Source organism: Larus michahellis, chromosome 9 (genome assembly GCF_964199755.1).
Source record: "Larus michahellis chromosome 9, bLarMic1.1, whole genome shotgun sequence".
NCBI lineage: Eukaryota > Metazoa > Chordata > Aves > Charadriiformes > Laridae > Larus > Larus michahellis.
The window spans coordinates 23,324,125-23,350,302 of NC_133904.1; the positions used below are offsets into that span (position 1 = coordinate 23,324,125).

Genomic DNA, 26,178 nt, shown 5'->3' on the forward strand with positions numbered 1-26,178 from the left:
CACTCAGATAAGGGCGGCAAAGCTGAAGCAGATAACATTCCTATTCCGCTTTTCCTTTGTGTAGTATATCCGATGGTATAATTGGAATGTTATTGCCCAAAGCAGGAGGAAGCCGTGAGTATGCCAATGATGTGCCACAGGAGGAAGAAAGGAGGAAAAAGGAAATCTAAACCGGAGGGGCTGGACAACATGGAAAATATTTCTAATCATTAGCTAACAAATAGAGCATTTCAATGACTAGTTTTCAGGTGTGGCATGTTTGACAGAGTTGTTTTTAAAAGATCACATCAGCATCCTGAAATGATGATGATAGAGTAGCACTACAGACACACGTTCAAATTGTTTGTTATCTCCCCACAGTGAATTACGCTAATAGCAGCGGGGGTCATTTTTCCTGCATGATTAAAAGCTGAAGACCGCATTAGTGTATCAAACTGGTAGGCACTCATGGCTTTTGCTTCTTCAACTTTACCAGCCTAATGTTGCTAAAATTAAAACATTGTGCTTTTGCCGGTTAGAGAAGTCACTGATGGTTATTTGTTTGTTTGAGTCCAGCTCCTTGCGGGTGTTTGTGTGCTCCCCAGAACGTTCTCATAAAATAGTTGCAATAGGTGATGTCTGCAATAGGTGATGTCTGCTCAGAAGAAACCCTTGGAAAGAGCAGCTTGGCAGAAGGGACTTGAGAACTCCAGATGTGTGTCCCCCACGTCTTCGTTCTGCGCAGCAAAATGAGCTGGGCACCTTCGGTTTGCAAAACACAGGTCTGTAGGGAGAGAGGGGGGCGGGAATCTGCTCTTGCGCTGGGCCAGGGGGATTCGCAGCCCAAATGCACAACGCTACGTGTTGGAGTCCCGTGTCAAGTATAGGAACCGTGGGTAAAAATAATTGCTAGTGGAAAGTTAAGAAAATCCCACTTTCTCCTTTTTCTGCCTACCTCATCCCGTTGGCAGCGTGCCGGATGCCCTGCAGTGGCTGGGTTTCAGTAGTTGAACGTTATCTGTATTTGTTAGTAGTTCAGACATCATTCTGTGGCCCAGGTTACTACATAAGCATTAGAAAAATTATTGCGCGAAGCAGAAAAGGAACTGCTTGCATTGTTTCGCTTCGTTTTTAACTTATTTTCATTAGCTTTTAAGTTCGTTAGATGCAGACAGATAAATCAACCGACTTTCCTTGTCTATTGATCCAGAATTGAAATTGTATTGCCACAGTTTTAATGTATCCTCTCAGCAACATTTATTCACCCTCAGTCTCCCCGGACTGCAGTGGAGCCCCGGTTTAAGGGGGGATTCATTCTGCGTCAGCTGTTTTGCTTTGTTTTTTCTTTCGGATGCTGTTCAAGACGACGTGCGATATCTCGACTGTAGCGCCTTTGTGTGATGCCAGATTGAACGAGGACTTGTTCCTGATCCCTTAGAAAAACACAAGCTCAGAAAAACTGATACATCAGCAGAGGTTGAAAAGATAAATCTGTTGTATATATGCCTGGTGTGCAACAGCATCCTTCTTTTTCCATGATCTTAGCCTGACACTTGCTGAATATGCATATTTTGTGGTTTTTTAAAAAATGAGATTAACATGAAGCTGTGTAGGAATAGGCCTGCAAAGAATGGTCCAGAGTATAGTTACTTTTTAAAAAGTGATGAAATATCTGTTAGAAAGGAGAGACTTGTTTTGCCATGTTACTTGTTACGCCCTGCTTAAAAGCTTGAAGTAATAAAGCTGTTCCCTTATTGGCATTAAAACTAATTTTAGTGTAATTACTCATTAACACAGCTCGGCACTGCTGAGCATTCTGCTCACACGGCTGTGTACAAATCAGTTTGTAATGGCACTCAAGGCGTTTTGAGGAAGAATGGGGAAAAAAGGGAGGGAAATAACCTTGTCTTCTAAATACATTCCACAGCTATCAACAGTGCCAAATTGCTACCAAGCTGGTATTTAATTGCAGCTTTCGGGGGGGAGTTTTCTTGCCTATTCATTGCTTACCTTACTTGTACGATTTACAAGTCCTTTGTGCTTTTATTTGCTTCACGGTTTATTTTTCAGACGCCGCTAGTTTTTTGTTGTGTTTGACCGATCTACCTATAATGCTGTCAGAAGGAATATTTCTGGGTCTGAGTCTTGGGCGAGGATAAAACTGGGGTTTTGTTAATCTGGGGAATCTTGGCAGCTCTCCCAGACTCTTCATCTTGCTGCCTGCAGGTTCTTCAAGCACCGCGTGCAGATCACTTAAGCGAAAGATGGATCTTTTTCATTATATAGGAAGACAAATACATGAGTATGTGGGATGTGTTTTAGATTAAGCAGACGAATTTTAAAAATCTATCAGGGGAATAATTTTCCTTGCAGAAATTTCAGCATTTTGTTTCAATTTAATTATTTAAAAAATATTTGTATTACATTTTAACTAAATAGAAGGATTTTTAAAGCTAGGTAAGGTCTAGCTTTTGTGTCAAGAGCGGGTAATTTGAAGCAGATCAGCCGACAATATTACCGAGGCACATATGAGAAACCGAAGCATTACTGTAAGGTGATGGAAGATGCGTGGTTTGCATTTGAGTGTGAATGAGTATCCCAGCTCTAAAAAACAACCGCGGTACTGCAGAGTGGCAGCTGGTACTGTTCTTTGGAGTTCTGTTCTTTGGAAGTTCATAGAGAATGGAGATAAATTAATCTTCAGTCGTCCCTGAGTGAAAATGAACAGCCAAAAGGGTGGTTATAAGAAATTTCTGTACCGAACTAGCAACTGCCCGTTCTGCTGGATATGAAGCGTTTTAACTTTCTTTTTAAGAAAGTTAAAGAAAGTTTAACTTTCTTTTTAAGAAATAGAGGAGCTTCGTATGTTAAGTAGTTTAAATAAAGGTGTGAAGCAATCAATCAGAGAGTTCACCAGAACGGCTCAGAAGCTGCTGCTTCGGAAGGCGTTTGGCTGATGCAGCTGTAAAACACAAGTTTGTTTTTGTAACAGCTTCCCTACAGATTATTTCTCAAACTGTTTTATGGTTTTAAATAATATTAATGTAATTAGTTAATAGAAGGGTGGGAAATTAAAGCTCTCTGCAAGGGGAAAATATTCATCTAAAGTGTAAAGTGAACAGACATTTGAAATGAAATGGAAGTCAATCCAGCAGGCCCTCTGGAAAGATGCTGAAAGCTACAGACACCCAGGAGGTGTTTCGCTGAGTACCGTACCTTGGTCCTCAGGGCACACATGAGGTGGAAGGAGTCAAGATAGTGGCAGTAAGTCTCCAGTCCCAGGGGATTATTAACACAGGCTTGAATTTAAACATGGGAGGAGCTTGGCTGGTATAACTGGGACCGGAAGCGTGATATTGAATTGGCACTCGAATTGTCATCTAGGAGCAGAGAGATGATTGTTGGGTAGATCCCCTGACCATGATGCAGGGCTCCACGTTTGTCAGGGTTGAACCCTGAGGTTCCCACCAGCCCACTCCTCCAGCCTGGCAGGTCACTTTCTCTGCCCATCCATCTACTGTTCCTCCCAGTCGGGTATAACCTGCAAACCTGCTGCGTGTGATCTCTGTCCCTTCACCCAGGGCGCGGATGAAGACATGAAACCCTCTCTGTCCCAGTATCAAGCCCTGGGTAATGTTGGTTATTACCTGGGCCGACGGTTTGTCTTCACCCCATTCACCACAACACTGGATGCCTGCTGGGCCAGCCGGCGCTCCGCACACCCCACCAGCCACCCATCCAGTCCAGATTCGGCTTTCCTAATTGCATGTCTGCATGCCTGGCTGGTGTTTCTGTATTTCGTGTGGTGAGCCATTTTGGTCTCAGGGGTCATTCTGGGGAGGAGTTTGTCCCTGAAGGTCACCCAGCTCTCCTGGGCTCTGTTGCCCGCAAGGGCAGCTGTCCATGGGATTGCACATGTCCTCTGACCATGCTCAGGTTTCTTCTCCTGTGGTTCAGTGTCTTGATTACACCAAATGCCTTCCTCAGTTTCCTCAGGATCTTCAATTCTACCATCCAAGGGTCATTTCAGCTGAGGATGCCATTGACTATCAAATCTCTGAAATTTTTTTTGTTATTTTATTATATAGAAAATATTATACTGCCTACAAGAAAGATGAGGAGGGACTTTTTACAAGGGCATTTAGTGATAAGATGAGGGGCAATTGTTTCAAACTGGAAGAGGGTCAATTTAGATTGGATATCAGGATGAAATTTTTCACTCTGAGGGTGGTGAGCCCCTGGCCCAGGTTGCCCAGAGAAGCTGTGGCTGCCCCATGCCTGGAGGTGTTCAAGGCCAGGTTGGACGGGGCTTGGAGCAGCCTGGTCTGGTGGGAGGTGTCCCTGCCCAGGGCAGGGGGTGGCACTGGATGATCTTTAAGGTCCCTTCCAACCCAAACCATTCTGTGATTTGTGAATAGCAGATCTAGGAGCATCTCTCTTGCTGGGTCATTCAGCACTGGTGTCAAGAGGTTATCCTCAGCACGCTTCGGTGCTCACTGCTCTGAGAAATGGTGATGTTTTAGATTGGTGTAAGCTTCGAGTGGTAACTGTAAGTGGTGATAACTTTATCTAGACCCTTTTCTGTCCTGAGACCCTGCTGCCGCCCCTTGGTATGTGCTGTGCCATGGATGAAGGGGTGAAGCTGTGCAATGACACAGGCTGTACTGAGGAGTCTGCAATGACAAGGTTCCCCCTCGGGGTGCAGAGGCCCTGTCTGAGTCCAGAAGAAGAGATAAAACATGTGTTTCTGTAAGAAACCTAATTATGGGAACATAAAAATAGTTTAGATTTTGCAATGAACGTAAAATTAATGGTGTAGTCTATTGATCAGAAGGGGGGTGCTGGAGAATACTTAATTGTGGTCTGTGGCTATTACAGTGTGGAAAGGATAATTAAGAAGATACTCTCAAGTACTTGTCTTTCCATGATCTGTATTTTCAGTGCCAAAATATGTATGTTCCTGGCTCTGGGAGTCTTGCAGAGCACTGTAAAGAAATGGGTATTAAGTAAAAAGTCTTGATTTTCGTATCAAAGGAAGAAGAGACACGGAATTGAAATGTAGTTAAGTTGGTGGTTGTATTTACAGCAGTAGTTGTTGGGGGAGTGTTGTTGGCGGTGTCAGAGAGAGGAGATGAAAGGTGAATGGGAGCTTGAGGGGGGTGGGAGATGGGATGGAGTGGTAACGGGCACAGCAGCATGGGAAGGGAGGGAGGCCATTGCCATTGTCCCCATGGAGCTGGGCCTCATTGGTGGTGGTTGTTGCTCTCAAGAAATACACCCTTGTCTGCGAGGTATTGTGTACAGTCGTGTTTTACGTGAAACAGTTAAACATTTCATAGTTCTGCCCATGTACTTTTATTACATTGTGCAAGTGTGACAAAACCAAATATTTTGCTCTTCCACCATTGTCAGTAGTTGCCTGGGAAATAGAAATGAAAAGATGAGAATTCTGCAAAGTCAAGACCTATGTGTGAGATGATGCTTTGGTTGACAAGGTGTTTTTAGGATTTAAAATTAGGATGTTGCTGATGATAGATGGTCTCAGTGCAGCTGAGACCTCAGTGTGTCTGCCTGAAGGTTTGGTTGTTCACATGACGCTTTCTGGGTTAGTCAGGGGTTTTGGGTGCAGTTTTCTCCTTGTCTATCGAGACAGGTCCACATATTCCAGCAGTACGTTGGGTGGGGATGCTGCAGCTCTCAACAAAAGCTCGACTAGTCCTGAAGTCTTTCTGGGGGCAATCTGAGCCATTTTTGTTAGTTTCCATAATTAGTAAGTGAATAAAGGTATTTGGCCACATAGATTCTGGTGTGGAAAATGTCATCGGGTGGCTTAAGCTTGATAAAGAGTTAGGAATCCAGAAAAAATCAGGGTATCCTGAGCTTCAGGGTTTTGTTACTAATTGTGTTTCCTGTAATACTCTGTGGTAATTGGGGTCCAGCTGCTCAGAATATTACTGTTAGATTTACTGGATGGATTGCTTTAATAGGATTTGGAGAACAGCTATTTGTACGTTACAGCTTGCGCTGTTAACTTGCCAACCCTTTAATGCAATAATCCTGGAGATTTATCCTAGCTTTAAAGTAGTAATACAGGAAGACGTGCATGACTTACCACAAAAAAGTTTGTAAAGTCGTCGTATAATATGAAGCAAGAGTTGTTGATGCTTGTTAGTACCTTTGTAAAATGATGTTATGTGTGTTACGAGAGGGAGGAAGAGCATTGATGGGAAGAAAATTGACCTTAGTGAAAGTTAGGAAAAAAATCTCTATTTCTACTGCCATGCCAGTTCAGTCACCACATCTTACCACGGGCAGCAGTAGAACCCAACCGGCTCAGAAAGCGCGTACTGGGGGAACTGACGTCAGCCTTTAATCGCACAACCTGGATGAGTTTGCACTTCCTAAATGAATTTTGTGTATTCTGTCTGTCTTTTTTTTCTGATTGAGGATAGTATAAATTCAGCATATTAATGAAATAAAGTAGAAAATTGGGTCTGGGTGTATTTTTCAGTACATAATGCAAGTTGGGGTTTTTTATTGGTAAACGTTTGGTATGACATCTGGTTTACAAAGAAATGAAAATATTGTTTGCCGCTGGTATGTCCTCTTGCAAGGTCATATTTTATCCTCAGTTTTCACCCTTCCCTTTCCCTTGCCACTTCCATTACAATGGAGATTTGGTCTGCTTGCTCGACAGTGACGTGTCCTTTAATATTTCCCATTAGTTTTCAGTAGTTACCTTTGCCTGCATGTCAGCCTTCAGTTTAATGGCCTTTTTTGTGTGTGTTCATTTTCTTTTGTTTCCCATCGTGGTTTTGTTTATTTCTTTTGTGTTTTTTTTTCTGTTTTCTTTTTTTAAACCGTGGTGATGTTTGCCCTTCATATTCCCCAATGTTTGCACATGACAAGATGTTGCCATCCCAACATTACCTCCCACTTCACTGACCAGTGCCACTAATGACCATCTAGCACCAGCTACAACAGGACCATTGCCTTCAGCCCCGCGGGATGTCGTGGCCACCCTCGTCTCCACTCGCTTCATCAGACTGACATGGCGGACGCCTGTTTCCGACCCTCAAGGCGACAACCTCACCTATTCAATCTTCTACACCAAGGAAGGTATAAACAGGTAAAGATCTCCACGTGTAAAATGGGTCGTGCTCTTTCGTGACTCTTCTTCACGCTGGCTTTGCTTAGAAGCACAATAACCCTGAAGTCTTTAATGCTCAAAGTCCTACAGGCTGCGGAGTCCCGGGGGTTGCGTTCCTTTCCCTCCTGCACCCCCATGAGAGGAAGAGCGTTTTTGTTTGCCTCATTGCTGCATATACGGATTCTTACAGGCAACGCTTGTGCATGTGTTTGATTGACTGCAGACAGTTGCTACCTGCTTTTAGCAGACTGCTTAGAGACTAAGAGCAAGCGTAGACTGTAACACCTCTTCGGGAACACTGACACCGCTATAAATGCCATCCACAGTGGGCACAGAAACATCCTCCGAATAATCCATATGCTATTGCGAGCGAGCAGCCACTTCAGGCTTTAAAACCCTGTCACTGTAGTCTGATCCTAGAGAGAACCACGTCGTAGGGCTTGGTTAAATGTTGATTCTCTCCTAGTAATCCCTGCAGACAGAAATTTCATGAATGTGAAGAAATTTCGTGGATGTGAAGCATCCGTGAGTTTTTGACCTATTATCCCAGTGGTTTAGTTTAGTCTACCCTTTTTCTTACTGATGGGATCTACTGCTCAGAATTAGGGTTTCAAATTGTGGTAAGTTTGAAGACATTGGAGCTAACAATCATTTTGAGCAGTGCGTCATTATTTGCAAATTAGCTTCCTTATCAGATTTATTCCTCAAGAGAAAATGATCTGCCTGCTTACTGACTGGAGCGTGAGGCTCAAAGTTAAGAAAGTCATTTGAAGAGAACATAAAACGCACTGCTGCTTGTGCGGAATTGCCACTCTTTCTTGAGTCTGTAGATAGACATCACATCATGTCCAGGCTCGTGACAATTAATGGAGGCAATTAGTAAAATTTTCTTTGCTTCACAAATGCTGTTTTTCTACTACTTACCTTACTTTGGTAATATTCATTCTTACTGGAGATATTTTAAGTGAGACAGGGAGAAAGGTGGGATCTTGCAGCCGTTCTTGCTTCTTGCCTCTCCTCCTTCGTGTTCCTGTTGGAACTGCTCTACCCACTGGGGTTTTAGACAGTGATTTGCTGGAGACGCCTCCATGCCTCTCCCTCTATGGGGTCTTGCTTTCAAGGGAACAAAACGCATCCCCTTCCACTACCCACAAGACTGTAGAAATCTAGAAGAATATTCCTCTTGGGCCAAAAGCGTGTGCACAACAAAGGGCGTCTCATAATTTGTGGTGAATAAATAAGGAAATCATAGGACAATCTGCAGAAACGGCTGTTTCCAGTCCTTGCACAGCAGCCCTCCCGGCCTGGGTTAATGTAGTCCCCGGAAGGTTTACACAGCGAAGTGCTTGAGCTGGTGCTTATGTGTAGCAGGTGGTTTCATTGACTTCAATGAGATCTTTGTTTGCTTAAGTGTTCTTGTGGAGCAGGGTTCAAAGTAAGTTCTGAAAGCCTTTTATTAGCACGGACTCCCTATTTTCTGAGCTTCACCAGGCCTTTGCGTTTTGGAAGTTTTTTTGTTATGCCTCATAAAGACAGTTGGTATCGCTCATTTCCCAGCCTGGTATGAAAATACTGTGAAATCCTGCCATTGGACCTGGATGTAGAGAATGAGAACAGTAAAACTTACGAAAAAGGAAAGAAAAAAATATTCTGTTTACCATGGTGATGTTACGTGGTACTTTTTGACCACTTGGTTGGGCCTTGTGGAACCCTTGGTTGGTTGTTGAATAAAGAAATAGATGAGTCTGTCACAGACAACTGAGCAGTCAGAAATCAGAAAATTTTGAAGTCAAGCTTGGATGTGCAGCCCTCCTTTCTTTTTCAGCATTTTAAAACACTGCTTAAATGATCGCTTTGTAGTCCTTGAATTCTACGTGATCGTGTAGCTTTGCTGTGGCTTTAAGCACATATGTGCCATCTCCTCATACTATTAGATTTTTGGCTACCTGTACTGCTTTCATTGCATGCATTACTGGATCCTTTTAGCAACGGAGCATTGTCTCTTCCTCGCTTGCGTTTGAGCAGTGATCAGACCAGGTATTTATTTACCTTTTAGTCCAGGCTTGTGAAAAATGAAAAATAAACACGCCAACCTAATATGGCCTGGCTTAGCTAGGTATTCTGACATCTCTAAGCCATCTTTAAAGAGCTGTAGAGAGTCATTTTCACCTTGTGAATTGTTGGAGCACTTAAATCCCTCTGCAGCGTACAAGGTGTGCGTTTCCTCAGGTATAACCTGGCTCAGCCACCACTGATTTACGTTCCTTTTAGTTTTCTCTGTTGAGTGAAAGGAGAGACACACAGAAATGTGGTAAGGTATTCCTTAACTTTGCCCTTTGAACTTATTTAGAGGATTGCAAGGTGCCTGGAACGTGATTTTCCCACCGGGAATCATGGGGTGCTCCTGCGAAAGGCTCTTCCTCTGCCCCATGCCTTCCCTTTATGCCGCCAGCAGCTCTGGATGCCAAGAGGTGCCTCCTGCCCTCTGCCCCCGCCCCAGAGAAATGCTGTATTTCACCTTTGAAACTCGGTGTCTGCTTGCAGAAAAACATTGGCCCCTAAGCTGAACGTCACAGAAGATTTGTAAGCAGCAGCAAACAGAGAATTACAGCAAAAATGCAAAATGCTGCCAAAGTTGTAGGAAATTTTTTACTTCTGCGCTGATGAAAGGTGGTTCTGGTAGTGTACGTAGTGTCTGCCGAGGAGGAGCGCGTGAGGACGCGGGTCTGTAGGGCTGGGAGGTTACTCTTTAACACAGAAACTGAAACTATCCGTGGAAGAGCAGCATTTCAGAGCGTGGAAATGAGCGCATTTCTGCTTGTTTCACTGGCTACAGAATGTCACCAGCTGGTGGTGTCTCTTCGCGTTGGCTTCATGGTGTCAGAGAGGCTTTTATTGAGGGAATTACGTGGGAATGAAGTGTCTCGTGGCTTTATGGACACACCTCTAGAAGAACTCAAGTTGTCTGATGAGATAAAAATGACTGTCCGCCCTATAGATTGTACTTGGTTATTTCACCCTTGCGTTAGGTATTCCAAATTTAAGGCAGTTCCCTGAAAAGGGTTTGAAAATTCAAAGGTGTTGGGTGGGCAAAGGGAGGTTTAATTCTGTGAAACTTCAGACAGGCGTGCAGGCAGAGGTCCAAACTTTCCGGATTTGGCCAAAAAATAAAAGAAATAGCTAGCACATTGCTGGTACAAGATGGTGCGTCACACGTGTGAGATATTCAAATGATATTAAACCTAGGGTTCACCCTAGTGTGCTTCAAATGCAGAAAATGGAGTTTAATTGTGTGTAATCACAGCGTCAAAACGTCTGCGAGCTCTGCACCAGGCTCTCCAGCTGGCACAGGGCACCCGCCCTTCCTAACCGGGCCCGGAAGGTTGTGTTTTATTAGAAGTGTAGCGTTAACCTTCACGTTTCCAGATTAACACTTGTTTCTGGTTTTGAACCATAGGCTTTTTCCCTTAGGTACTTGATAGCTATTTTAAACCTTAACTCTAGTTTACAAAGCTCCTTAATTGGGATTAAACTGGAGTGAGTTAGAATAGTCGTCATGTTGAGTAGGGTGCCAGAGTTACTAGTATGGCCCATCTGGGTTGGTACCTCTTATCCCTGCCTAAACACGTCACAGCTCCTAAATGGTGCTCAAGGCGCCCTAAGAAAGGGCGCAAATGAGAGATTCACGTAGCACTTCATTAGATTAATCTCAACGCATTTTTAACATAGTGTTGTGAGGGAAGGCACAATTCCTAGTTATTACCGAAAATTGCAGTACTTTGATGTGTCTATTTATTTTTTGATAAATGTTGTCTTTCCATTTAAAAAAAAAAATCGATTTTTTTTTTGTAATTTTAAATAATAACCTTGGATTGCTGGGGGTTTTTTTCCTAGATAAAATCAGTGAGTGCGTTTACATTTGAGGCAGAAAATGCAATATATTTTGCATGTCAATGGGAGACAAATGTTATCCCCCAGTTGTGAATCAGTTTGCAAATACCCAGCGTTGTATCTAAGACGCATCTTAAAGGAAATTATCCATTTGAAAACGCATTTTCAAGCAAACGTTGTGTGCTAGCTACAACTGCAAAAGTTAGTGAGGGATATTTATCTTTTTCCCTGCTCCACCCAGTTTCATTCTGTGGTGGGTATGGTATTTCTTCAGCGCGTGTCTCGCTTCTCTGTCAGCTGCTTTCTTGCAAAAAATACTTTATAAACATTAGGAGAAGAAAAATCTTTTGTACCCATTTTTAACTCAAATATGCTATAGTGGTACCCCTTGTTTAACAATGGAAATTTAAAAAGATATCTGGAATAAATTAAGCTGCTTATGCAATGCCGTTTTAGCTCAACTTTCATGAAGGAGAACATTCTAGAAAATGTGTTTAACTCGTTCTTTAGTTACAGGAAAGGGTATTGTTTCCCTCGGTATAGATACAGTGTAATAGCGCAGAAATCAATGGGGATTTCGAAATGTTTTCAACCAAGTTATGCTAAATCAACCGTACCAGTTGATTTAAAAAGAAATAAATTAAAAATGGGGCTTTTGGCATCGTATTTCCATGGTGTAAACTAACGCATAATGGCTGGAAGGTAGGAAAGAGGAGACTGTGGAATAATTTTGCCTGGGCTTCTGTGTTAAAAGTGATTTAATAGCAGCTAATCATCGGGCTGAGAGTTGTCTGCCCTCTGCTGTAGAGCTGAACAAAGTCTAGCAGACAAAAGGGGAAGAATTGTATTCAAAACAGTCCCATTTTCTCTTTATTTTCTCAGTGGGGAAGTTCTTGATTTCTTCTTTTGTCATCCTGCTTTGATGTGGATTTTCAGGGCGCAGGGAGCCCCTTTTCGCAGCAGTGCAGCGTGTGGGTGTCGCTGCCCGAGCCCGGCTCCCCGCGATTTCACCTGAGAACGGCAGTGGCTTGGAAATAAAGGCTGCAGTTAGTTGATGATTAATCTTTTCATCTTCCCCTCAATCCAGAGCTTGATAAGAGCTGACGGAGTTGCCCGCACGGAAAACTGTGCTTCCCGGGGTGAAGCCCCGGCTCCCCGTGACCGAGGGTGCGATGGAGGATCTCCGAATGTGGGGCAATAATCCTGCCCCCTCACCCCAGCACCCAGAGTGCCTTCTCCCAGCTGGATTGCGGCTTTCAGCTTGCAAAATGTCGGCCTTTTTTAACTGGCAGACAAGCGGGGGGTCCCGCAGCCCGGAGGTGCGCGCCCTCCCGCTGGGCTGGGGATGGTGTGAGAGGAACCGGTGCCGGGGGCTGCTCCGCTCCCCTGTCGGGGACGAGGGACGGGCAGACGCTGCCTTGTCTTGACTCCGCTACTTGTGTGGCGTAAACGGCGTAAATGCCCCAGCTGTCTGCCTGGGCGGAGGCGAGCCAGAGCCCCTGGGTGTTTTTAACAAATCTAAATATTAGGGAGGAACTAAAGTAAAGTTTGGAGGTGGAAGAATACATTAAAACAGCTGCTTTGAAAAAGGCACAGAAAGCAGCCCCACAACATTAACAAAAAATGCCTTAAATCTCCCCAGACTCTGCATGCTGCTTAAATATTTTTTCTTCTGCCTTCAGAGTAGTAGGATAAACTGTCACTGTGAATTATCGCATGCTGTTACGAGAATAACAAAGAAACTACTTAGAATTTTGTGATGTCGAGCATAATTTATTCTTTTACTTCAGTACATTTATTTTTTTCAAAGAGAAGTTACAAAATTAGCTGTTTGTCACCAGCAATTTTGGCATATTATTGTTTTATTGTGTGCTCTGCGCTGTATAAATAACCACATCATTAACACATTAGATGTATTCAAATGGCATACATCTTAGTAGCAACTATTTCTCTATTTGCCCCTCAAAAACCCTCTTACTAATCAATGACTGTTTCTGTGCCCAACCCTTTGGCTTCCTGAAGGGAACGTGTTGAAAATACAAGTCGTCCTGGAGAGACACAAGTGACGATCCAGAACCTGATGCCAGAAACGGTTTATGTCTTTCGCGTTGTGGCTCAGAACAAGCACGGCCCCGGCGAGAGCTCTGCGCCGCTGAAGGTGGCAACCCAGCCTGAGGGTAAGCCGGAAATATTGTGAGCCTTCTTGACTTTGGGATCAATTTTTTTGTTTGTTTGTCTTCCCCATTCATGACCTTTCCCAGAATAAGTTGATACTCTTCAAAGTTGCACTTCCCGACCGTAGTTTCAAAATGATTTTCCAAGCCACCATCTTGATGTGCTTTACGTGATTTATTCTCCCCCTTGAGCAGAACTGATCAGACATTACTTGTTAAATTCTCTAAAGTTTCTGTTATAAAAGAAATACTTTTAAATTGATGTTAACTGTAAGAGAAAAAAAAGAAAACCTTAGGAAAAACCAAAGTGTGTCATTTGTTCGGATCATTCGGGTCAAAACGTCTGACGCAGGGAGCAGGATCTCCTTCAGAAACTTGGTCCCGCCTTTGAACCCCAATGAATGCATGTGAAATTCTGAAGTGTGAAAAAATACCCATCTTTTAACTGGGGTTGATTAATAGTGAAGTTGATGGGAAAATGGTGAGCTACTGACAATGTAAATGGTTAGACTTGGCGACTAGCAGTTCCGTGCTTACATTTCAGTTCAGCTTCCTGGTCCAGCACCCAATATCCGAGCGTACGCCAGCTCACCCACCTCCGTTACTGTCACCTGGGAAACGCCGCTGGCTGGCAATGGAGAAATCCAGAACTACAAGCTCTACTACATGGAGAAAGGCCAGGACACTGAACAGGTACAGAGCCGGCTCTTCCTGCCTGATACACGATGCCATTAACAGCCTTCTGTCTTTTATTATGTTTTTACCTCAAATTTCTAGAAACAACTTGTGAAAGTGCTCGTTTTTCTGATAGACTGAATTCTTGGGCCTAAAATACAGAAATACTTAAAATAAAAAATCCAGCACGAAATGTATATGTCTTGGAATTAAAACAATATTTTATCTGATGGCTTAGTTAGGTATTCAAGGAGAATTTGGGGTTGTCCATCATATCACAAGAGAAGAACTCGATAATGGTTATATCATTAAGAGTTCTGGTGCAAGTAGCATAAAGGATGTTTGCATAGTTTTTGGAGGTTGGCTGGTTTTATTTTGGTTAAGTAGGCTAAATACTGATTTTAGCATTATCCTTAATATGAACTGTCCTTGCTTCTTGAGTTCTTTGATCCAGTGATGGATATTTTGGTAGTGGTGTCTAATTGATTACATTTTCTTATCATTCTACTGGAAAAATCCAGGATGTTCTGTACAAATATAGGTTGCCACCTGAGAATAATCACAATTTTGGGATGATTAATCCCAGTCATTTAATTATCCATCCGAATGCATATGAATATGATTCCAGGTTTAAAAAAAGCTAAGGGAAGAATATTTTTGATAGCATTTAAAATAATTTTTCACATCTGTCTTTAAATAAGGAAGTTGTAATCCTTAGATCATAGAATCACAGAATGGTTTGGGTGGGAAGGGACCTCAAAGACAACCCAGTACCACCCCCTGCCCTGGGCAGGGACACCTCCCACCAGACCAGGCTGCTCCAAGCCCCGTCCAACCCGGCCTTGAACCCCTCCAGGGATGGGGCAGCCACAGCTTCTCTGGGCAACCAGGGCCAGGGGCTCACCACCCTCACAGCCAAGAATTTCTTCCTAATATCTCATCTAAATCTCCCCTCTTTGAGTTTAAAACCGTTCTCCCTTGTCCCATGGTTCCCCTCCCTGATCCAGCATCCCTCCCCAGCTTTCTTGGAGCCCCTTTAGGGACTGGAAGGGGCTGGAAGGTCTCCCCGGAGCCTTCCCTTCTCCAGGCTGAACCCCCCAAGCTCTCTCCTCACAGCAGAGGGGCTCCAGCCCTCCCAGCATCTCCGGGGCCTCCTCTGGCCCTGCTCCAACAGCTCCGTGTCCTTGTGCTGAGGACTCCAAAGCTGAGTGCAGTACTCCAGGTCAGGTCTCGTGAGAGCGGAGCAGAGGGCAGAATCCCCTTCCTCACGCTGCTGGGGATGCAGCTCAGGATACGGTTGGCCTTCTGGGCTGCCAGTGCACGTTGCCGGCTCATGTTGAGCTTCTCGTCCATCAACACCCCAAAGTCCTTCTCCTCAGCGCTGCTTTTCATCCGTTCTCTGCCCAGCCTGGATTTGTGGTTGGGATTGCCCCGACCCATGTGCAGGACCTCGCACTTGGCCTGGTTGAACTTCATGAGGTTCCCATGGGCCCACCTCTTCAAGCCTGTCCAGGTCCCTCTGGATGGCATCCCTTCCCTCCAGCGTGTTGACTGCTCCACACAGCTTGGTGTCATTGGCAATCTTGCTGAGGGTGAACTCGATTCCGCTGTCCATGTCGCTGACAAAGATGTTAAACAGTACCAATCCCAGTACCAACTTTTGAGGAACACCACTCATCACTGGTTCCTTTTGGACTTTGAGCCACTGACCGCAACCCTTCTGGTGCGGCCATCCAGCCAGTTCCTTATCCACTGAGTGGTCCATCCATCACATCCATTCCTCTCCAATTTAGAGACAAGATAAAATGTCATTTTCTACTTCTGCATCCCACTATTCAAAACGCAATAATACTTTCTCCTAATAGAGAAATTTGCCCAGTCACTTTTCATTCACGGAACCAGTGGCCGCAGTATGATTCATGGCACAGAGGTAGCGCTTTCTCTTGCAAGCTCACTGTGAGCATCTTCACAAGTCCTGGCTGTATAGGAACTGGGCATTTGATCTGCAGGGGCTACAGAAAGGTGTCGTTCTGGTTGTGACTTTATTACTGCACTGAAAGTCTTAGACGTTTATAATAATTGCAGACCTGCTTCTGACCTTGACTTGTTCGCGTGTTTGTTTGTGAACAGGATGTTGATGTAGGAGGACTCTCCTACACCATTAACGGATTAAAGAAATACACAGAGTATAGTTTCCGAGTGGTAGCTTACAATAAACACGGTCCTGGAGTCTCGACCCAAGATGTGGTTGTACGAACGCTGTCAGACGGTAAGCTGCTTTATTCCAATTATTATTTTTTTTTTGGCAGGAATTATGTGGCAATTTCCTTTAAGTGAATTTTTAACCAGGAAGACTTCTATGTTTTTAGTTCATTGTTGCCCTATTTTATTAATAATGTAGTGGTTGTGTATGGCCACACATGCTGAAAGTTCCCCCGGAGGCTTTCCAAATTAGGTGAAAGAAAATTACTGTACCTGATTCTGAATACGAAACAACTGTGTCCTTCATTTCAACATCAGTAGTTTATTTCATGGGTTATTGAGTCTACAAAGTATTAAGAGTGGACAGAAACACGATTAAATTGAAGTCAACGACTCCAAATTATTTTTTAGCTTCTATAATATTTTTACATATGAGCAGACTTTTGCTTCTGGAGTGTTTTTATTTTAATTGCGGTTGTATGGGAAAATGATGCATGTCTTTGGACTCCAGCACTATTAAATCAATTGCATATAAGAATGGAAGCAGGAAATAGTAACAGTTTTTTTTCTGTAAGGCAAATAAAGAGGTAATGTGAGCAAATATGTGAAGAATTGCAGAATGATCAGAGTTAATGTTAACTTTTGATTTTTGTAGAGAAGTTAAATTATGTGTAAGAACAGTCAGACCAAAAGCGAGCCTAGCCTGGCATCCTCTCTCCAGTAGTGACCAAAAGCAGAGCAGAGGAGCAGAGAGGAATATTGTCCGGGATTCTCTGCATCCAAAAGTTTGTTTCTCCGAGACTTCTTGACTCTCTAGTGGTTTCTGCGTATTTACTAATTCTGCGTAAATACTAATACTAATTCAGTTTCTCTTCCGTGAAACCCTGCCAGCATCCTCTTTAACCCACGTCAGCTTTTAGCATCCACAACATCAAGTGGACAAGGATTCTACAAATAAACTTTCTGTGAAAAATCACCCCCTTTTGTCTGTTTTGGACCTGCTGTATGTCAATGTCAGCTGTTGCCTATAGCTGTACTGCCTGAAAGGGCGAATAATTGGTGTGCGCCAGCCCTCTCTGTCCCACTCCTCACTTTCTAGACCTTTGCTGTATTCTCCCTCATTCATCTCTTTCCCAGCTCCCAAAGTCTCAGAAGGCATTAGCCATTACTTTTCTGGAAGCTGTTTAAACCTTCAGTGCCCTTTTCTGAACTTTTCCTAGGCTGCTTTTCTCCTGCATGCTTCCAAAATTGGAGGTAGAGGGAACTACAACTGTATCAAACATGCAAGTGCGTAGTTGCTGGCATTTGACTGACTTTTTGGCTCATTCTGAGCATTGAGGTGACATTTTTGGGGTAGGCTGGTGTTGGTGGACTTGGTCCGTTAGGGCCATCATTCTGCATATAGAGGCAGGTTCATTTTTCCCACTTGTGTAACTTGTTCTACCATGAATTTCATCTGTCACTTTAACACCCCGGCACAACATGTCCTGAAGTCTTAATGCAATTCCTCACCGTCGGATCTTGTCTGTACTAACATTTGTCACCCTGCTGCTCATCCTCATTTCATCACTTAGGAGTGTGTTGAGCAACAGGGGTCTCGGCGCACACCATGGTCGAGGCCCACAGGTCACCCCCCACCACGTACGTTCCTGCCTTCTCTTTCTTTTCTTTTAGCCAGTTGTCTACTCAGGCAAGGACTTCTCTTCTGTCCCTTCGTTGCTTCGTTTCTTAAGAGCCCTCCAGCAGGTTTGCGATGGGAGATTTCCCTTTAAAAAGTGACAAATACATTATTACTGCATGTAGCTAGGAATTTCGTGTTTTATTGTAGCTTCAGTTTATTTGCCTAATACAGGTTTCTGACTTACTACTTGAAGTTTCTCAAATGGAACGCCTTTTCTAAAGACTGGCATCAAATTTCCCATCTCCCAGTGTCGAGGTAACTTGTGGGAGGTTACAGCCCACTGTCAGTCAGGCAAACGTTTCAGTCCCCAGCTCCTTGAGAAATCCTGGATGAATAGCATCGGAGCCTGGCAACACACTGCTGTTCTGACTCTTCCATAATCCTCTCTATTGACATTTCTGTTCTAGAGATTCTGTAAGTCCCTTGTACAGGGTGTCATGGAAACCTCTCCTCATCCTTTCGCTCAGTACAAAGGCAAAGAAGGTAGTTGTGCGGCTTAATTAATTTTCTTTTTCTGTCATACTCTGAGCATTTGCTAACTCTACAATTTCTCTGAAGGGCTTCCAGCTCTGTGTTTGAAGAAGAATTTATCACTAGTTGTAATGTCATTTTCAAGTTTTCCTGAAGTTCTTTCTGGCCCGACTTAGGTTTTGACCTTTAACCTACGGATATTTATTTTCTACAGCTTTCTGAAGGATGTCATCTTGCAGTCTTACAACCCTGCTGTTTAACCATGCCGATCTCCCCTTCAATCTGTCAAATCTTTCCGGATGAACAATGCATATTTTCTTCTTGTGTTTTGTTATTGTGGTGTCTGTAAACAATCTCCATGTTTCCTGGGGGATTTCTCTCCAAGCACCTTTAACTTCTCTTTTAACAAGCTGCCGTGGTTTTATGTAGGTTTTTGCTCCTAATCTAAGTATGTTACGGTGGTTTGTTGCGGGATAGCTCTTTGGGTATTACAGTTTGAACCAAGGATTGCATCTCTTCTCATGTCTTCTTGGTCTAGAGGAAGCAATCACGTATGTCATCGGTAATCTCTGCACCACTCTACAATGTACCACACTGGGCTCTGCCTTTCCTCGCGAAGCCCGTAGGAAATCCATTTCATCTGCCCGCCTGGACAAGTTCATAGTCTGATCTGAGTCTAAGCTTACTTTGACGTAACGTGAACTGTGCACGTGGTGAGATATGTGTATATGAATATATTTACATACGTGTATCCCTCCCTGTTGTCCTACTGATTGTCTTTCTCTCACCAGATCTGCAATATAAGCATGAATTATTAATCACTCCTTGTGAAACCCATGACGTATTTTTAGGTTGTTCTTGAAGTAGGCGCCAACTGTGTAAAACAAACAAACATCAAAAAACCCCGTGACTTTATTTCATTTCCTTCTCTTAACCTGTGTTCTTGCTTTTTGAAGGACGTAGCACTTTAACCCCTCGGTCTGGTGATTTCAGACTCAGTCCAGTTGGCAAGAGAGAAGGAAAAGCAAATCCTCGTTGTCTCTGTTTCTGTTGTGGGCTAGTGGGAGAGGGGTATTTGTTTAGCCACACCGCAGTGTACCTTTCCCTTATCGCAGGCCACTTTCACTGTACGTGCTCAGGAGTGTTTTCTTAGGTATTGTTGTGGCTGGTGTGAGTTATTTGGAAAATGCATTATTCAGGCCGGAACAATCTTGAGTCCTGTTGTGCCGCTCGCCTGTCCTTGTGCTTTGCCTGGACCCTCACCTTCCTCCCAGGGAACCTTTATCTTTGCCTTTGAGCAAATGTTTGTGAGGCTGAAGTGCCGCGACGAGGATTTCCTCCGTCTCAGGTTCTCTCTTACGTTGCCTGTTTGTCTGATGGAGCTTCGCTACAGCTGGTAAAGAACTAACAAAGAGTGGAAGTTCAGCAGCAGACACTACCTTTGCAATGCGCTTCACCTCTTCAGTAACACAGCGGTGTGTTGACTCTTGAGTTTTGAGTTGAGTCTTGAGTTTTTCCTGTTGCAGAAAGTCACAATAACAAAAAAACATGGCTAGAATTTTAAATGTGGGTTCACAGAATCTGGCATGTAAATTAAAGACTTGATTTTGAAAAGTACTGAATGTGCTCTTCTCTCAGAGTTTATGGGAAGTACCTTTACATTTCAGACGTTTTTTATTTAGATACCTGTGATAAGTAAAGACCTGAATAAAAAGTGAGTTCGTTCTTTGTGATGAGAATCCGTAAACCTCCTAAGCCGGTCACTGTATGTCATAAAGTATCTGGTAGAATTTTGGAGTTGCTTTATATGGTCTCTTAAACCAGCAAGGTTTGTACTTTCATAATGAACAATAGCAGAGAGTAGTTGTGTATGGAAATACAGTATTTGATATGGTATATGGAAATTTTGGTTTTCTAATTCCGTTAATGTTTCTAGTCCCCAGTGCTCCACCACAGAATCTAACGCTGGAGGTACGGAACTCCAAGGTAAGATGTGGAGAATTTCCCCTTGGTAGTGGGTAAATAAAGAGTTGGTGGATCTCAGATCGACCAAATTTTACAGCTGCGTTGGGTCTTTTTTTCTACCGTGCTGCTTTTCAGCTCTTTGTGCATGAGCTGCTCAACAGGAGAATACCTGAACATGGGGCTTGAAGCGTTAGAAACTCTGATGCAGCTGTGGGCTGTACATCATGGGATGCAGTGAGGACAGTGACAGTGTACCAAAGCCTGGCGGCTAATTATGAATAAGGTTTAATCAGGCTCAAAGGCCTGAAGCACCAGAGCTTGAATGTGTTCCTGTTGATGAGCTATTGTTTATGTGCATGTGGATATAAACTGCGTTTGTAGTGTCCTGGGCACTTCAAAAGAGAAAATTATGTACTCCGTCATTACGAGTTTAGTGATTATGATTGGAGATTTTTTAAAAAGCCCTTTCTAAGAACTCTTTTCTAAATACTTTCTTCTACTTCCCATATGATTAAAAATCAATAACTTCCTCCACATAAACTACCGGTCAGATAACTTGTACCCTTTAGAGGCAATACCAGTTCTTAAAGATAGATCCTCAAGTCACATGTGTCTTAAGATAACCTGAAGAAAATGAAAGGGAAACCCAAGGGGCCATTTGTGAAATTGGACTCAGAAGGTCTAATAGGATTGAAGCGCTTTGAGCTGAACTTCTCGAGGCACAGGCGTGACCTGGGCTGCTGATGAATCAGAGGTGCTTTACTTTTTACCGATAAGCCTATGGCTTACTGTATGAAAATGCAGTACTTCCTGTATGCGTGTTTTTCTGTTTTGTGTTTCGTGAAGTATTAGCAGCATTAGTAGTAGTTTCCCTGGCTGCGCGGGGGGCGATGGCTTTGTAACGACCTCCTGCCTTCCGCAGAGCATCATGCTGCACTGGCAGCCTCCTCCTGTGGGGACACACAGCGGGCAAATCACTGGCTACAAAATTCGCTACCGTAAGGCGTCCCGCAAGAGTGACGTAACGGAGAGCATTGGTGGGACCCAGCTGTTTCAGCTGATCGAAGGTGAGCTGTTATTTGCAAGCATTTGTTGGCAGAAGGAGGTTTTTAGGTGCTTTTAGCGGGCTGAGGCTGAGAAGACATGTTTGTGTAGGGTTCTTGCCTTGCAAGGAAAAATAAAAGCACTTAAAATGAGTGTCGTAGGTTATGCGGTAGTGTGGGCTGGCTCACAGTAACCGAAGTCTTGTGACCTGTTTTCTAGCCCTCATTTCGCCGTTGATTTGCCGAGGGACTGGATGAGTCCTCTTAAAACCTATAGAGAAGGCATAGGGGTTGCATGGAGAAGACGGACAGACACGATAAGCTCAGGACCAAATGCCAGAAGTAAAAGTCTGGAGACGGATGTTGGAGAGATGCCGTTTGGGGGGGGGGGGCGGTTGGCAGACTCCCCTCTCTGCGCATGGGTGTGGTGGAGGTGTCTGTGCTCTGTCCTGCCCCACTCGCCCACCAGCCCAGCGCAGATCCCGCGTGTGAGCTTCTCACCTCAGGCACCCGCGCACAGCATCCCACCCAATTTCACTGACATTAACCTTTTTTCTTCTTTCTGGCATGAACATAATATATCTTCTCTTGATTTTATACACTTAAAGAAAATACAGCCTAGTACATGGTTTAGTATAAATTATATATTGTTACCAGAACTATAATTTTGTATAGCAGAAATAAACAGTACACGAGAACAGGAGCAAGACTACAGATTGTTCATTTTTTAAATCTCGGTAAACAAGCAGTTGGTCAAAAGAGAAGAAATTGTGCTTCTCTAGAAAATGAATACACGCTTTTTAACGAGATGTTTTGATTTGTTCTCAGAAACTCCAGCTGTGACTCAGTTTTAGTTTTCTCAGAGTGGGAGTCGATATACGCCTGTAACTAGAGAATATTTTTGCCAGCAACAAAGCCGGTTTAATAAGTTCCATATACCAAATTCTGAGTGTGTTTTCATACTGCTTGCGTTACTGATTATCCACTCCTATGTGCCATAAATCAACTATTTGCTCATTTTGGTCACTTGTTGTCTATACTGTATACTATTTTTAGTTATGGATGCGGGTGGTTCTGTACTTAAAACTAATTAATCGCCAGCAATTAAAGCCGGCTGCAGACAGCACCTCACGGTGTCTGCCAGTGGCCCACAGGGACAGTCTGCAGTGTCACAGCGCTGGGTGTCCCTGGTCACAGTTCAGCTGTCACACCCCGACTGGTATCAGTGGAGCTGCTGTTGCTGTTCCTGGCCGCCTGTTCCGCTCAGGGGGCAATGGTGGGTGAGAGGCAATTCGCCCTCAGGCTGTACCTGTATTTTAATTAGGAACTGTGATTCCTGCGCTCAGGGTCAGAGTTCTGGTGGTGATGTCTTGGGTGCTCTTTGTCTCTTAGGTCTTGAACGAGGCACAGAATACAGCTTCCGAGTAGCTGCCCTGACCGTTAACGGGACTGGACCTGCCACCGACTGGGTATCAGCGGAAACGTTTGAGAGTGACCTAGATGGTAAGATCATAAGTGTGACGATACTTGTGACTTCAAAAGCATTAGAATTCGTGGACAGGGCACAGTAATGTTTGATTGCCTTTTTAAAAGGCAAGCCTGATTTTATTCGGTTGTTTTTACTGTGTTCTAATTATACAATGTGTTTTATTTATGATTAAAATTAATTTTTATTTTAACATAAAATTCTTGCCAAGTCAATTAAATAGCTTGAAATTAAACCCTGCCTCTACGCTTTCTACTGCTGTATGTTGGCACTGTGTTTTTCTGCTAAGAAACACCCAATTATGAATTACAACGTCAGTGTTTCAATATTTAAATAATCATACATTATCAGATTCATATAATGGTAATAGTGGCTTGCTTTTTATATTGTAATAAAATTCATCTTGTTAATTATGCAGGGGTTTACATGCTATGAAACAGAGTGGGGGGACTGTTTTCCTGGAGGGAGGTGAAATAGTGATTATGTACTTACGTACCACCGAAATTATGCAAATGAAACCATCGAAGTGTGCCTCAGAGAGCACAGAGTGGTGATGTGGTGTTTTGGTATTCGGGGATACCGTGTGGTGACGGACTAGAGGAGCTCCTGTTGGCAGCAGTGCAACTATCGGTGTCTGCACTGTGGTTGCACACTTGGAGCTGTGACTCTGTCGAACAGGAGAGAGGTGCCACAGTAGGAGGAAAGAAGCAAGAAACGGTGGAAAACATTGGTGTGTGGCCCAGAGACCTTTGCAGTCTTGCCGCTGTTTCACTGGTACCATGCTTTGTTAAAATGCTTTTCCTGGGCTTTTTTTTTATTTTTATTTTTGGCTTGGGCTCTTTCTAAAGAGAACATTCGTCCCCCAGTAATTGTTATTTTGCCACTTTAAAAGAAAAGGGAGATTGATCTATTTTCAGTAGTGGTAGAGCAGTCTGGACCATAACTCCATCAGAGATGCAGTCTTTTCCACCAAATCCATGGATCCATGATATACGGTATATGGCACCATGTTAACCTCTTGTTTTTCCAGTTTAGAGGTTAGCAATAAAAGTAGAAAATATTCTGTGAAAAATGTCGACCTTTGATAGTTGGTCCAGATGTTTGGTATTTACTACACTAGAATAATTCGCAAGAGGGAACCTGATTCTTGCAGAATTCAAATGAGCAAATCTGTGAGCATTTCCCAGCATCTGACGAAGAACAATTAAAATGGAAGAAAAGTGCCATTTTTAAAAGGATGGCTGGGGCGAATCCCTTTGGAACTGCCTGCGTGGAGCTGGTGGTTCTGGGTAGACAGTTCCTATTTCTGAAAAGTGTTTAATTAGTGCTGTTGCACACAGGTAACCTTGTGCTTTGTACCGGCCGTCTCCCTCTTGGCTTTGTTAGAGGAGCTGGAGGGTCATTCCAGCTTCATGCCACGGGATCCAGTAACGGCTTTCACATCTGTGTGGCTCGGGATTCAGTTATGCTGGCAGCGGGGAGAGAGAATGATAAAAGACCTTCAATATTTACTCTGGACTGTTGGAAAATTGCTTCCGCAGTCGGCTGATGAAGCACTCGAGAGCCCGGCTTCAGTCTTTGCGTTGTGCAAAGTTGATGCTCATCTTAATACTTGTCATTGCTTATCCTCCATGGCTTAATCAAGAACAGCGCAAAGCCCAGTGTTAACAGTAGAGTTCAGGTTTGTAGGTATTGAAAATGCCTTTTTAGAGTTGAAATGGCTTTCGTCCGTGTGTGTATCTTCCTCTCTGCGGATGTGACACAACCTTGTGGCTTTGAGGAACCGCTGGTTCCCCGAGCTGAAGCACAGCTCTGTGCACAGGCAGCACTTACACAAGGTAATGACCATGTTCTCTGCATTGGAATGAGAGCGAGCAACACTTTGCCAAGAGCATCAGGATTAAATTTAAATCGGACAGAAGGAGGGAAAAGAAAAGAACCCTTTGGTTCTGTGTTGATTTTTTAATTTTAGTGAGTTTCAAATTGGAGTGTTGCAGTCCTTGCAGGAAATCGAATTTCATGCATACACTCTACAGTGAATAAAGTAATAAAAATTCACAGTTAAGACAGTGTAGCATGGTATTCATATCATTCCCTATATGTGTATGAGATATTGGTGTATGTGCATACTGGAAAGATGACGTATATTTTTTGCTTTTCTTTCTTTAGTAAGCTCGTGGGTAATTTCAATACCATGCAAATGCATTTACAGCTAATCTTGAATTTCTTGGGTTCGGTAGACATGTAAGGCGTAACTCCATTTTATTCCGTGGCTGCTTTTTGAATTTAAATAGAAAATAATTCACTTTATAGTGTCATCAATGTAAATGGGAGCCAGACAGTTACAATTTCGCGTTAGCAGGGCTGTGTAGTTCTGCGGAGTCGGTGCAAGTCCCGCCGGGAGCGTGTGCGCAAGCGGTGTCAAACAGTTGTACAAAGTTTATGCCCAATGCTCTAACTTCTGCGCAGTTAAAAATGTCATCTCTTGTATTGCAATTCTGTAGCTTTTTTGTCTTTATTAGTTGTGAACTTTAATTGATCAGCTGCATCAGCTGGAGACCACGAACTCCCCTGGCTGGCAGGCCAGTGCCGTATTAGGAGCCAAATAATCCTGTTGTGATGCTTTATTAAATGTTTTTAGATAAATGCAGCATGTTTCATTAAAATGAAATCCCTGCAGGAAGCAGAACTCTCGGAACTGATTTTATTTTAGAGTGGGGAACTCGGCTTGCTGTTGCGCAGAATTATTTAAAATCTGTCAAGGTATGGCAGGCTCCAGTAGCCTGGCAGAAGTACTTATTTCATTTTTGAGAAGTTAAAACAAAGGTGTGGACACTAGTACGTACAGTGCAGTTGTGCTTTTAGATTGCTTTTGAGCTGTAATCAACATTGGGGGAAAATCCTTTTAGTAAAAATATTAGGGGATTATGGTGAGATACCGCGGGGTCCTGCTGCTGCTAAGGATCCACATTCCATCCCTCCGTTGGGTCGTGACTAGATCGGTGTGGCTTGTCGGGGCAGGGCTTGAGCGCTCAATACGGACTCTGAGGATTATTTGATCTCGTGGTAGGGTTGCGTAGTCTGTCTGTATAGCCTGTGAATGGTGTAGAAGAGACTGGAGGATTTAAACAGCGACGAGTATAGGACAAACCACAACAAACCTTTGCAGCACGTGCAATATCCACCTCACTGACAGTTCTTCGGAATACTCTATTTAGTTGTACAACGAGCTGAGGAACCTTCCTTTTATCACCAGTGTGTCTTCCATGTGATTATTTTAATGCTCACAAGTAAGTAATATGATAGAACTAAAAGTAGATTGCTTTGTGGAGGGGAGGGTGTGATAAATTTAATGCGTATTTTGAAGAACTACAAATGGGAAAGAACATGCACAAACATCAAAAAAGTTTGCCTCAAAGGAAATCTGATGTTTTTCTTCAGTACAATTGTCGTTTCTTTTA

General features: G+C 43.5%; 1 protein-coding gene across 14 annotated transcripts in view; it reads left to right on the forward strand.

Annotated features, from left to right (window-relative positions):
* NEO1 (neogenin 1) overlaps positions 1-26,178 on the forward strand; it is a 210,849-nt gene that overhangs the window by 151,781 nt on the left and 32,890 nt on the right. For 9 of the 14 annotated variants that reach the window (XM_074601902.1, XM_074601900.1, XM_074601912.1 and 6 more), the window contains exons 8-14: positions 6,889-7,108; positions 13,043-13,197; positions 13,739-13,887; positions 16,000-16,138; positions 20,160-20,209; positions 21,111-21,255; positions 22,624-22,734. In XM_074601902.1, coding sequence (XP_074458003.1) covers positions 6,889-7,108; positions 13,043-13,197; positions 13,739-13,887; positions 16,000-16,138; positions 20,160-20,209; positions 21,111-21,255; positions 22,624-22,734 — 969 coding nt within the window. The remainder of the gene's footprint in view (positions 1-6,888; positions 7,109-13,042; positions 13,198-13,738; positions 13,888-15,999; positions 16,139-20,159; positions 20,210-21,110; positions 21,256-22,623; positions 22,735-26,178) is intronic. The other 5 variants (XM_074601904.1, XM_074601913.1, XM_074601907.1 and 2 more) reach the window with 1 other exon arrangement.